Consider the following 14,085-nt stretch of genomic DNA (forward strand, 5'->3'; position numbering starts at 1 on the left):
CACCGCTTTAACTAGGCCGGTGTAATTAAAATGGTACAACTTAGTGTGTCTATCTGGAGTCTGATTCTGTTTCACTTCCAGTGGAGTCATTCCTCATTGACAACAGTGTCAACTGAGAACAGAATCCGGAACGCTACACCCGTGGAACTGTAATAAAGGCCAAAGAAGGGAAAATGCGCTGGTGGTCATGATGAATAATACTAACAATGATCTCACCTTGGGGCCAGGTTGCCCTGTTGAAATGAGAGAGAGAGAAAGTGTCAGCATCATGATGAAACCCACCATTTCAGCACACAAAGATGCACACGACAAGGCACTGGATAAGAGGCCGGAGACGGATGTGATTGGGGTAACCTCAGTTTCTCCTCTACAACCAACTGCCTGAGTATTGCTGTCACTGCTCTGCTGGAGGGGTGGTAAATTGGCCAGCATTTCGCAGATACAGGCAAGGCTTCATGCAAAGCATCGTGGGATAATAGGCTTCCGAACTGCTAATGGCAGGTGGCGAAAATTGCTAATGAAATGGCTAATGAAATTGCTAATGGCAGGTGGGCTCGTCACTTTGCCCTTCCAGAAATGACCAGGGCATGGTTATGAAGCAGCCAAAGAATAGTGCAACTCAAACAAAATAAGTAGGTTAAAAAAAAAAAAAAAAAAACCACCAAAACCAAGGAAAATCTTCTGAAGCCAGCGTGCCAAAGACCAAAAAAGGCAGGCGTTAAAAGCTACATTCAGCACAGGTCCAAATCAACATGATTGCATTTCAGGGGAAAAGGTTAACATTTGCTCTCAACCCTTCGCTGACACTTGCGGGCTCCAAGGCATTTCCTAATTAAAGACGGGGGCACATTGGAAAGGTCGCCTGTATCAGCAAAGGGTTAAAAAAGGCAACTTCTGCTTTTGACGGAACTAGAACAGAGAAGGTCTTCGAAACAGTGGCACTGAAATAGCTCCTGGCCTCAGCTGAGGATCTCAAAACACTTCACAGATGGGAGCGAATTATGCCCCAGGCTGGGAGAGTTTTGTGACCCATCCCCATTTTTCAGCTAGGGAAACTGAGTTTTTTTACAAAGCCAGGCACAGAACCCTGACCTACATGGAGGCCTGGCCTCTCCTTTGATGCTCAGGACTACCCATGACCCCCTTGAACTTGGGAGTTCTTACATAACTTGGGCTCAAGGTCATTTTGGAGGTAGTATGAAAATTAAAAGAAAAGGAGTTTTGATCTTTGCTAGTACCAGAAGGCACGTTTTTATATCACAGCAAGAGAGCCTTTATTCCAGGTGCTATTCCTACTCAGCTCACCCTGCAATTTCTGACCCTGGTGTAGTGGTTAAATACTAAGGAAACAAACCAAAAAAAAAATCCCATGCACTATGTACTTAGCACTGTCCAGTTTCCGCCTTCATGGCTTAGAAATCTGCAGGCTGTGGATTTAAATCAGGCTTCTCTGGTGCATAGAGAGTTGATTCACTGTCAGGGCAGAGACAGCTTTGGTTTTGTCTTGCTGCCTTGGTAATTACTACGATATCTTTAGAATTGGGGCTGTTAGACTAATTGATTATGTTAATTATCTTTCTTCTCATCTGTGATTTGACCACACTGTTATTTCAGACCTTCTACACCCTAGGCAAAGAGACAGACCCAAATGAGTCCATGAGAAGTGGCCTTTCCTAGCTAGGTCCCATGGATGTTCCCGTCTTTTGCTGGGTGCTCATCCATTGGGGGCTATTGATCTTTGCAATTATCTGGAGTAATTTATTTATGGAAGGGAAATAAATAAATTACGACCGCTGACAGCAGGTTGGTCAGTTGGGCAGATAGGGCAGCATTCTCCGAAGGGGATCTCGGGGCTGGGACAGTCTCTCATTTCTTCGCAGATTATCTCGTCGCAGAGGATAGTCCCAGTGTCACAGACACAGATCCGGCAGGGCTCGGGTTTCCACACATCCTTATCACTATACCTCTGCCCATCCTGCACACAGCTGCCTGCCTCCTCTGTGCCGAAGGGAAAGGAAGGGAAGGGGGGAAATGAGACGCGGTGGGAGGGGAGGCAAAAGGGAGAAAACCAAAAGGGAGAGAGAGAGAAACAGGGTCATACCATCAGCATCAGTTACAGCAATCCCATACCAATTGCAATAGGGCATAGAAATAACCTCCCACGTTCATGGTCCAAGCCAGCTCCCTGCCAGCTCCCAGGTGGGATGGTTCTGGTTCTCCCATCTTCCTTCAACATCTCACAGATTAGTACCTGGATCTCTTGGCCACTCCAGAAGCAGAGCAAAACATGGAGGCCTGATGATAGCTCTTCGGCCTCCTCAAGAAGATACTGTGAGGAAGAACTGTCCTGAAGGCCCAGGGTCTTGTGCTATTGACACGGCTCAAGGTTCAAGGCTTCCCACCTGGCACTTTATTAATTTCCCATCGCGGTCACTTTCGCTGAGAGAAACTGATGACATAGCTGTGCCCATGAATCAGGTAGAGTTCTTAGCAGCCACGAGCTATGTCCACTTTGGTCAAGCTCAGCTCAGCCCTCTTGTGCCCCCTTCATGAACCCCCTGTGTCTCTTTTCTACAGGGGCCTGTGCGTTTTTCCAGCAACCAGGCCTGAACTGGGTTTCACACTATTCTACACGGGTGTCATTCCATTGGCTGCAGTAGAGTTACTCTGGATTTACACTAGTGTAGATGGGGAAGCGAATCAAGTCTGGATTCCCTTTCTCAGCGCTGCCAGAAGGGGCAGGGTTACACCAGTCCGCTTTGTTTAACCTCATCCCACCAGAAAAAAATATAAATGGGGAAAAGGTGGAGAGAAAAGTAACAAAGAAGATTCTTTAAATGCCCCCTGGCTGCTTCTGGAATGCACTGTGCAGACCGAACCCTGTGATGAACAAAGAGCAACAGCCCTGGCTCATTCTCTCCAGGCAAAGGCTGTTTTTCTAATCAAAACACCATAAACGAGAAACAAACTGAATCAAAGTCAAACCTATGAATGGACCAAGGAGCCCGGGAGGGCGGCGGGGGGTGTGTGAATGGTTGCAGCCATGGGGGGGGGGTGCTTGCGGGGGCCACAAAAAATGCAAAAGAAACAAGCATCCAACTGTTATTGGGAGAGTTCATTATAATATTGTCCCAATTATAACAGCTCAATAGAAGGGGTTCTTGACAAGGGGAGACCCATAAAAAATATAAGCGCCTCTTTGACATCTGTTTCTTTCTCTCCCCCCCTTCCCCAACCACGTGAATGTCTGAAGCCCTGATGGCAGCAGTTGAGATGACAGGGGGGGTCTTTGTGCATGGAGCTGGGGCACCTTGGGGAGCCCAGGGGACCTTTCCTCTCATGAATGGGCCTTTTCTCGAGCACACACAGAGCTTGATTCACGTGGCGCTGTTAGGAACCCATTTAAATAAATAAGGGCAGCATTTCAACTCCATCTGGAAGCCATCGCTGCCAATCTCCCCTATGCAAACAAACTGCTCACAACGGGGAATTGAGTTCCCTCCATGACCTGGAGAGAACTTTTGCAGATGAGCCTCCCAAAAGAGCTAAAGCCATCTGAGCAGAAAATAAGTTCCTCTCCTGGGAAAGAGGGTGCGATTCTTTGCTTCAGAGAAGAATAAAGCGCAAGGCATGCTCGGTTACGCCCATTCCTTGTGCTGCACACCTGAGGGATCCAAGCACATGATGAAGGATGCTAAACATACTTTAATCTAAACTAGAGAGGGCAGACAAGGCGGGAGATAGCAGCTTAAAGGAACCGCTCTGCCAAATTTTGGTATACAATCAATATTCCTGCGGGGAGATCATCCTTTTACAACAGACGTAGGACAGAATGAATGAACCGATCAGCGTCGATTGACCAGGAATAGGAAAAGGAAACAATCCCCCGTTGCTACAAATAGACTGGTTCCCAAAGTGCAGCCCCCAACTTCTGAGTTCTCTTGGGGTGCATGTGGGGTAGGAGCCGGAGCTAGGGGGGCTGCTGCACCCCCTGGCTTGAAGCGGTTTCCATCCTATCCAGGGTTTAAAGTCTGGTTCAGTGGATCTCAGCACCCCCACTATACAAATCGTTCCAGCACGCCTGGTATGTGGTCGGATGGAGGTGTCTCACTGGGAACTCTTACAAATCCAATCCTTTTGTTAGGAACTAAGCAAACTGAAAATGGCCTAGCAACTCCTTTGCGCCTGAATGGAAGGAATTTCAGCTCCTTTTTGCTGGAATCTCAGGCTGATTGTGGGAAAGACAGCATGGCCCAGAAGCAGGCAAGCAAGGAGGTATTTTCAGGCACTCTCTCTCTCTCTCCCTGCAATTGATTTACAGTCTGGAGCATATGGAGACAGGGATGGAATTCAAGCAATAGGAAACCTGCCCAAACAAGTGAAAAAAAAATCCTTTCTACCTAATAAAGTTTCCAGCTTCCAGGCTGAATAATGTGCCAGACCAGAAATTTTTCTGGGGTAGGGGGAAGGGCTGGCTGTGCATCGGACTTTAATGTCACAATTGCACAAGAGGATCATTTTGTTTCAAAAAGCAGCAATTGAAAAAATGGTAAAATGTTGGGGGCAGGGAGTGGGAATGTGCTCCCCCACTTGTCCCCTTGCTTTCCTCTTTGGGTTCAGATTGGAGGGGGCGGGGTTGGAAGGTGAAGGAGAAGTTGGACAATCTGTCTAGTGTGTCTGGAATGCCTCTGATCCTCCAGGTGGCCTCGTCTGGGGGGGGGGGGGGGGGTTTCCTTTCTGATCCTTAAACCAAAAGTCTGTTAGCTATCAACTTCTTCTGCACCTTACACACCAGCCCCAACTAAGAAGTGGGTTGGGATGAGGAGGAAAGCTGAAGGCTGTACAAAGGTCTTTCTTTGTAAGTCTCAGACTCTGGCTTGTCTATCTCGGAATGTCCCCTTTGTCTGGCTCCCCCTGTGAACCCCCCCATCCCACTCAGCTTTGTTGCATTAACTCTTTCACCGCCGGAGGAGGCGGAGAGATATTTTGTTCTCCCTTTGGTGGGATCTGACCTGACCAGGTTATATTTTCCTCTGAAAGCCCTTTTCAGGGTGGAAATCAACTCAAGGAGGGGGATGGAAGCCAAAATAATAGGCAAGGAGGGGACTCACGACTGCAGCGCTCTTCTAAAGCAACCAAGCATTACAATGACTAGGAACAAGCCTCTTCGCCAATCAGTATTTTGTCATCCCGCAGCAGTGAGCCTCATCCAGGCTCCAGAGAAGGTACAGAGTGGGAGAAAAGGCAAATCTAAAGAGGAGCAATGGAAACCCCTGAGCTCAAAATCAAATGCAGGGAGAACAGGAGGCCAGTTTTCCAGGTCTTAAGGTACTTTTTTTTTTTTTAAGCCACGTCTCCCAGGCCTGCAACACTTGCTCCTACCAGCCCATCCTTCCCTCCCAGAAGCAGGTTTCTCTCTCTCTCTCTCTGTGTCGCTCTTTCTTCCACTGCTTTCGTGTCCAGCTCCCCCTCTCCCCCCTTCAGGATAAATTTTAAAGAAAGGAAAAGGTGCAACTTACGGATATCCCCTTCCTGACATCTGACAACGGCTAGTAAAATGACCTGGGCGGCTGCCAGCAGCACCACAGTCCTTGAATCCACAAAGCTGAACATGTCTAAATGTTAGACATGCAGGACCTTTGTGTGTGGAGCAGAGAAAAGGGAGGAGGTTGGTTTCCCCAGTGACTACCGAGCCTTCATGCAGCCGAGTCCCCCCCGATTTTCTGGAAACAGCAGGAGAATCCAAGGTACCTAGGCCCCAGCAGAATCGCGGCGCCGTCTGCTCTGGGCCAAGGCACCGCAGTTAGATGGCCCCTCTGCCTTCCAGGAGCCGGTGTATATGCCCCGATCTCAGTCCTCCCCTGCCCCCCAGCTGCGCTGTAACTTGAGCCCTGAGCCCCGTCCCCAGGGCTGGAGACCCCTCCTCCTGCCCGCGCTTCAGTGCGGCCCTGGAGCCAAAAGGGGCACGAAGTTAGGGAGGGGAAGGAAAGGGAGGGGAGGGTCCCTACCTACCCCACCTCCTCCCCGAGGAGGCGCGGCGGGCAGCGCTGTGTCTCTCCAGACGCACGCAGGGATGGGGCAGGGAGAGCGGCTCCCGACCCTCTCCAAAGCGCCGCGCAAGGGAGGAAGTTTCCCCAAAGCTCTCCAAAGGCGCCCGGCGCGCTGCGCTCCCCTGGCAAGGCGTGGGGGAGGCAGCGGGGGGCCAGGAAAAGCCCCGCTCCGGGGAGGACGCGCAGCTGGGAGAGGAGAAGTTGGGGGAAGTTTCCGCCGAGGTTTCCCGGGCCCGTGCGGTGCAGCGGAGAGCGGAGGATGCGGAGCCACGGGGGCGCGGCTGGAGCTCGGAGGGGTCTTTGGCCCCCCTCCGGGCTCCGGCGTCTGCACCCGGGCGCGGTGCATCCTTCCGGGGGAACGTTCCGCTCTCCAGCACCCCGGCCCCGGTGCCAGTCAATCAGGTGTCACTCCGTTCGTTCCAGGGCAGAGGCTCCGGAGTGACACCGGTGCGACTGAGTTCACACCCTAGCCTTTTCTCTCCCCTATCTCCCAGCCCAGACCGCGGGCCCCCATTCCCTCCCCGCGCTCTTCCTTCCCAGTCCAGACCCCGGCCCCCTCTGCTCTCCCCTTCCAGCCTGGCTCCGGGACCTTCTGCCCCCTTTCCCCCCCCCCCCCCCCCACCGCGGTCCGATAGTCTGCAGGCGGCGTGGTTTCTGGAGGTGATTTGCAAACGGGTGGGGGGTAAAATAGGGATTTCGGGTTAATCCCCTTCCCTTGGCATCAGCCTCCGGGAGCCAGGAATCCCTTTCTCTACCCGTCCCCCCCCGCCCCCGTCCCCCAAAGCTGAGGCACTCAAGCTGCAGGGTTTGGGAATCCTGCCCTCCTGCTTGTCCCCAGCATGGTAAACGCTGGTCCCATCGGCTGGGGAAAGTGGAGGGGGGCGAGGAAAGAGATCCCCACATGCCCCCGCTTTCAGGTCCGGGCATCTCCTTCTCCAGCCCCCGTGGGAGCTGAGCACCCAGGGCTGGGACAGCCGCAGGGGCCGTGGTCCTGCAGGAGGATGCGGAGGGGGGAGAGGAAGGCTATGGAAAGGGACGGGTGGCGGAGGGCGCCTTTCCCCACAGTCGCTGCCTGCTCCGTTCTCTTGATCGGATGGCGCGGATCCCAAAGCTTTAATCCCGGGGTCTGGCAGCCCCCGTGGGGAAACTGGGGGAGCGAGAGTGGGTGCGTAGGGCTATGCAACCCCTAGCAGAGCTGGGGGGGGGGGGTTGCGCTGTGCTTTGCAAATACTAGTACAGCTGGGGGACGGGGGGGGGTCCCTCTGATTTGCAAGCCCTAGCACAGCCTGGGGGAGTTCCCCGGGTTGCAACTCTTGGGGCTGAGGGACAGAGAGGCGCTGGGTTCTCCCCGGCCGCCCGTCAGCTGCATTCAGGCCCTGAGTCAGCAACCGACTGAAGCACGTGCTTCACTGTCCGCTCACAGGCTTCCAGTGCCGCACCTGCCTTGCGGAATGGGCGGGGGCTTCTCCCCAAGCCCCTCCCTGGGGTGCAGAGAGCCCCCCAGCCCAGTCCCACCGCCCCCGCTGCTGCAGCTCCCCTGCCACGTGGGCACACGCCGCGTCCCCCGGCCCGGCGCTGTACGTGCGCGCGTGGCCGTCCCGGGAAGGCTCCAGGCTGCGGCGGGGACAGCGCTGGGCGCACGCGGCAGCGACTGGGCAAAGCCTGACATTTGGGGGGCGGGGGGAGGGGGGGGAGTTGCGCCACTCTCCCCAGCCAATAGCAAGCTGAGGCTCAGAGCGCCCATTGGCGGAGGCGCCCATCATGGGGCGGAGCTTGGCGCACCAGCCCTCGAGCCAGGCCACCTTTAAAAGGCGCTGCCCGCGCCCCGGGGCTGGAGAGTGTGCAGCGCAATCAGCTGCTGGGATTCCTCTCTTGCCGGGAGTCCTGGCAGCTAAGAGGGGAACCGGCAATAAAGCTCAGCAGCCAAGCGCTGCCCCTCTCCATTGGTGGCTTTTTATGCAGAGGACACGCTGCTCTGATTTGCATATCCCTTTGCATATGTCCACAAACTTCTGCTTACAAATAGGGTGGATTCAGCTGTGCTGAAAGGCAGCCCTGGTTGAATGAGGTCCTCTGTTTATCTACAGGATAGCAGCTAGGTAAACTACCCACACACACACACTGCAATGACTTGGAAATCCTGCAGGTTGTACATCACCCAAGACTCATCTCTGGACGCCAGTTAATGTCAAAGGCTGCGGCCTGCCCTTTATACAAAGATTTTCCTAGAACAGTTCCTCTTGGTTAATCAGAATGAGCTGGGTATTTCCCTTTAAGCTCTGCAACAAGGCCGTTGTCCTCTGTCTTTTTTTTTTCTAGGCATCTTTTGTGTTTGGAATGGAAATAACTATAGGATTGCTGACCTCTGGAAAATAAATTAGGCCGTGAAAAGATCAGCAATTGTGCATTTGTGCTTTGCAGGGAAAGTGCACAAGCAAAAGGTCCAGAGACCACTTATTTACTTGGGTGGCCCTGACAGATCATTCAAGGAGCTAGTTCTCTTAGATGCTTTCTTGCTGCACCACAGTTAAGGTTAAAACAGTTTATGCTGAAATCTGAATTTCCCAAGACCTCTCAAATCCAAATCCATCATCAGATTGGCTTGAAAATTTCTATGCCATTTGAGAGCCTGAGGAGGAGTTGATGGGGTAGATTAACCTGGGGATTCCCAAGATACAGACCCTCCAAAAATGACCGTAACAATTATTTTTACTTTTTTTTTGCACATAGCTAGGAAAAGGATTGGGGGCTCAGTCATATACAACGGAGGTTGCTGGATTCATCTAGTGCCTGGCACCGGTGCCATCCCCAAAACCCAATAACTGAAAAGGTCAATCACGTGCAACTTGGATTTTCTTCAGCTTCCAACACGGAGTCTTCGAATTGTTAGCCTGGAGTTAACAGTAACTCCAGAATCAACAGGGACAATGAGATGCTTTTCTAAAGTTGTTCTTAACTAAGCCCTTTATTTTCATACATTGGGAGAGTTGCCACCACCTCTATCTCTGCAGAGCTACCTGCATTGCTTTGGTGTTTTTTCCCCCCTACAAGCAATAACTGGTAGATTTAAGGAATTTAGACCTGAATTATTTCACGATAAAGGAGCAGAGGTGAATTTTCGAAGGTGGCCAGATGTTATTTTGGGTGCTATGAAAATGGGGACTTGTCAAAGCAATGCTAGCTGGATGCAAAACCTCCACTATTATGAGCATCCCTGGTCAAAGCCCACTAAGCTGTTTAAAAATGTCACCGCTTCCTGGCCCTCAGTCAAGACACTCTAGAAATCTTTGCATAGGACGACAGCCGCATCAACCCTGAATGGAGAGAACGGGCTCGTAAATAGGAGTGGGGGAGCGCGGTGTGTTTCCACGATCAATGGCTGCAGAATAGGGTTTGCCTTGGCAAGATTCCACAGCATATCTCTTGCTCTCTGCTCAATGATGTTCCAAGGTATCAAAGCATCTCATAGTGATCAGCCACCCTTCCAGACTCCGCTTGCACGGGCAATCCCACTGCATCCACGTGATCATTATTATTTCTATGACAGTATTGTCTAAAGGTCCCAGAGAAGAGCAGGGCCCCCCCCCCGCCATTGTTCTGGACACAGTAAGAGACCGTTCCTGCCCTGAAGAGCTTATAATCATCTCTTTGACGTGTTTTGACGCCTGTTTGTCTTTTGTAGCTTGGGCCGTGCCTTGGGCCTGATCCAATCAATGCCTATTGGGATCATTGCTTAAGGAGGCTTTAAATTAAGTGGTGCATAAATCTAGTGCTGCCTCTTGTCTTCACAGGGTAGAATTGCACCCTCTGAAATCAATATTCTCAGCGCTGGTTTATCACAATTACTACTGAGTAGCTGGATAACTAGAGAGGGGTTAAAAAGAACTCAAGGCTACTTTTTCCTTATGCAAAGCTGCTGGAGACAGGGTCACTTGCAGTGAAACAATATATCTGTGCTCTGTGCCTTATAATCAAAGGCCCAGGGTCTATTCAATTAAACTGGAAGGTGACAGATTTAACATTGATCAAAGGAAAACTAGATAAGTTTATGAATGATAATATGCTGGAGTTCCCTGCAATAGCAGGGGACTGTACTCAGTATCCCTTCCAGTCCTATGTGCCAGTGAAATGCTTTTAGACACAAGGCATAATTAGACGGCAGAATTCGTTGCCACGGGATGTCAATCAGGCAGGGTTCCCAGATGGACTGAACCTTTACAGCGCTAACAGGAAAAGCCAGCATTTTAATAGTTAATGCTAACGAACTGCTTCAGGGCTTAAAATCTATTAGCCGTGTTTGCCAAATTGAAGTGTTTAAAAAATCATGGTTGGACTCTCCAGAATCACAAAGTTATCTTATAAATCATGAGATTTCTCTTTTTTTAAAAAAAAAATTGCACTATTTTTATTAATCGGTTGGTTTCTCAACCTGGAGGAGGCTCTCACTTCATGTTTGCAAGCCTGCAACCATGAGGGCTAGAAACAAGCTAGTTTAAAAAAAAAAAAAAAAGAAAGCCGAGAGTCTCCCCTAATCCCATGCATCCAGCAGCTGGGGCTTTAAACTGCACACTCTTCATAGTAGCATGAAATAAGGAACTGGTTAAAGGGGAGACCACAACGGGTCATACTGAAAGGTGAACTGCCAGACAAGAGGGAAGTTACTAGTGGAGTTCCTCAGGGATCGGTCTTGGGACCCATCTTATTTAACATTTTGATTAGTGACCTTGACACAAAAAGTCTGTGTGCGCTAATAAAATTTGCAGATGACAGAAAGTTGGGAGATATTGCCAGTACAGAAAAGGACTGGAATATCGTACAAGAAGACTCAGGCATGCTGTATTTAAGGTTAGGACAAGACCTTTATGTAAGTTCTTTGGGGCAGGTCTTTCTGGTCTGTTTGAACAGTGCTTAGCACAATGGAGTCCTGGTCCATGAACATGCACTACTGTGAAAGAAACAATAGTGTCTCGTTTTTTCATCAGTAGATCTCAAAGCAGGTCATATCATTAGCCCCATTTTGCAGATGGGGAAACTGAGGCACAGAGAGGCAAAGTGACTTGCACAAGGTCACCCAGCAGCAGAACCAGGAATCGAACGCAGGTCTGCTGGATCCCAGGCCAGTACTCTAGCTACTAGGCCACACTGCCTTCCCATTAATAATAATATGGAGGCGGATCACCCCACATCTGCTTTCCGAGGGGTTTCTTGCTCTTTTCTCTGAAGCCTCTGTTGGAGGCAGGATACTGGGCTAGATGGACCATGGTTCCGATCCAGTCTGGTAATTCCTATGATCCTTATGGAAATGACGCATTTCATTCAGATCGCTTCTCGGCATTGCAGTGGAGACAGGCGTTTGTGACTTTGCCCAAAGCATCTCAGCTATGCCAGGAGCCTCCAAGGCAGGGTACTGCGTCCCTAAAAGCCCAGAAAAAACCAAAACCTATGTTGTTGCTGCCGGGAACTTCTGCCAAAAATAACCCGGGAGGATCTATCATTAAAAATGCCGGCGTGCACTGCCCATGTTTGCCCAGTGTTGCTAAAACGGCCCTATCAATAAACCAGCGAAGCTATTTCATTAGCTTTCACAGGGCCGCAAGTGCTCCCAGCCCACAGAGCTCCGAGGTCCACCCAAGCTGAGAATAGCCGTGGCGCTCAGCTCAGCAGCCTTTGATAACGCACCAGGCTGTGTGGTTTTGTTTGCTATTTTTAGCCCCCTCCAGCCTGTCATTACGACGTACCCAGATCCTCTTGGATCCGTGGGACGGGGACTTGCAGCAGCAGAGGGTTGCTGGGAGAGGCTGGCTTCTTAATGGATTTGCAGTGCTCCCCTTCATCGTCCGCCTCAATCTCTCACGCCCGTGCGCCGAGCTAGCCTGGCTCCAGCTGGACAGGGCAGACTTTAGAAATGGCCTGCTGCCTCATTTTACAGTGGGCAAGAAGAAAACAGCCTCTGTGAGAACAATCGGGGGTTGCGCATTATCACATGAGGCCGCGGAAAGGATCCAGGCCAGCAGATATAACTTGTGAAGTTATTTGCAAAGCCTGGGCTCTAGGATCCTGCAAGGAGGGAGGGTCCCACAGCTTGGGCTGCAGCCTGAGCCCGGAAGTCTGCACTGCAAAGAAACAGCCCCGCAAGCCCGCGTCAGCTGGCATGGGCCAGCTGCACGGTTTTAATTGCAGTGTAGACCTACCCTAAGGGTTGGATTTTCAAAGCACTGGCAATCCAGTGCCTAAATCTCCTAGGCAGCTTTGCAAATCACACCCTTAGGCACGTCCATACTGCAACCAAGGGATGCGACTGCAGCTTTTTGATGTTTTGGGGAGCAGTACGGGGTTCTGTCACTGCCTGCCCTGTAACCTAGGGGGCCTTTGCGCTCTGCCACTATGGCTCAATTCCCTGACATCGGTAGCCTGATCACAAGCACAAGGTCTCATCCTGGCTTTCACCAGCCTCGTTACTCCGGGCAGAGTGACAGCAACAGCTTTCCAGTCCCAAGTCTCCCCAAATCTGTCCAGCCTGAGTTGTTAAGTACCAGACATTCGGACCGTTCCCCTCTGGTTTGTCACCACTGAAGGTGTGAAACCAGTCCCCCAGTTATCAGCTCACTCTGGTGCGCAACAGAGACCTGCTTGGGGCAAAAGACCAACTATTTACAAAGCACGTTTATCAAGGAATGCCACCACATGGCCGGCCATCACCTGGGCACCAAAATCTTCAGTGGTGCGACATGATCACCGGGGACGGACATAGACTGAACCTCCAGCCGACTGTCTGAAGGACCTAGCTAGAGATCAACGTTGGCGGAGTTTGATTCGCAAGGAAGCTACATCCCTTTGGCATCTGTCATGATGATGCTGACACCTTGCATAGGCCTGCTCCTTAGTAAGGCTTATATGAGCCGAAAGCAAGTAACCTCTCCGATCCCATCCTGGCTCAGAGACCACTGAAGTGCAGGAGAAGGTTTCCCAAAACCAGGCAGGCCCCAGCTTGCAAACTCCTTTCGCCTTAACCCTCAGGAGGGTTAAAAGACTTGGCAGCCCTGCACCTGGCGCCCTTTGTCAGATACAATGATCCTCAACACCTCCGCCTGCCTTTGTGCTTCTAATGGGCAGGTGGTTTCTCCGGGGCATTACATTCTGGAGGGGCTAAGCTCCACGCATTCCTGATCCATTGCCTTCAAGAGGGGATTTACCCTGAGCCCAAAAGAGGACAAGAAAGGAACGGGAGAACGAAGCATTGAGCCACCCTCCCGCATCGTTATGCCTCTTTCACAAGGAATACCCCATGCACCCAACGAGGGTGCAGCTCCTGTCAACTCCGGAGTTGCACACGAGATCGGAGCAGACCCACAGCCAGAAGGAACAGAGGGAAATGCATTCCTTTCATCATCCTTTCAGCTCCTGAAGACGGGGCAAAGATCTAAGGTGCACGCACTTTCCCCCAGCGGTTTGGAGCTGTGGGGTCTTGCAACAGAAATCTTTGGCTAGATGAATTTAGATCTTGGTCTGGGCAGGTGTGAGGGTTAGGAAGGTAACGGCACGGCTGCTATTAAGTTAAATCCATCCGTTTGCAAGCAGACTTTGGAAGAGAAGCAAGTTTTGCATACACACACACACACTGTACATTATCAGAAGTACTTAGCACCCAGTAGCTCCCAGTGAAATCAACAGAGACCCTCCCCGCCACCTTTCCCCATGGAGAATCCAGTCTCTACCTCCACCATTCGGAAAGGACCATTCCAGCGATGGTACTTCAGTCACTTATTCTAGAGTCTATAGCAGGGGTCGGCAACCTTTGAGAAGTGGCATGCCAAATCTTCATTAATTTAAGGTTTTGCGTGCCAGTAATAAATTTTATATTTACGGGGGCCCCCCCGAGGGAACTCCAGACTGGCAGCGGGCTGGCTGGGGCTGGGCGGCTGGAACCCCAGACCAGCAGCGAGGTGAGCGGGGCCGGCGGCTGGTATCCCAGGCCAGCAGCAGACTGAGCAGGGCTGATGGCCAGGACCCCGGCTGGCAAGGGGCCGGTGGCCGG

At 51.4% G+C, this 14,085-nt stretch overlaps 1 protein-coding gene across 2 annotated transcripts in view; it reads right to left on the reverse strand.

Moving 5' to 3' along the window:
- The window catches only part of COL2A1 (collagen type II alpha 1 chain), a 64,118-nt gene extending 58,176 nt beyond the window's left edge, over positions 1 to 5,942 (reverse strand). The window contains exons 1-3 of one of the 2 annotated variants that reach the window (XM_037884045.2): positions 5,520 to 5,942; positions 1,792 to 1,998; positions 217 to 233 (exon numbers count right to left, since the gene is read on the reverse strand). In XM_037884045.2, the coding sequence (XP_037739973.1) occupies positions 217 to 233; positions 1,792 to 1,998; positions 5,520 to 5,613 (318 nt within the window). In that variant the 5' untranslated portion in view covers positions 5,614 to 5,942. The remainder of the gene's footprint in view (positions 1 to 216; positions 234 to 1,791; positions 1,999 to 5,519) is intronic. The other variant, XM_043533071.1, reaches the window with a different exon arrangement.
- Between the last annotated feature and the right edge of the window lie 8,143 nt (positions 5,943 to 14,085).

This window comes from Chelonia mydas, chromosome 20, assembly GCF_015237465.2.
Source record: "Chelonia mydas isolate rCheMyd1 chromosome 20, rCheMyd1.pri.v2, whole genome shotgun sequence".
Classification (NCBI taxonomy): Eukaryota; Metazoa; Chordata; order Testudines; family Cheloniidae; genus Chelonia; species Chelonia mydas.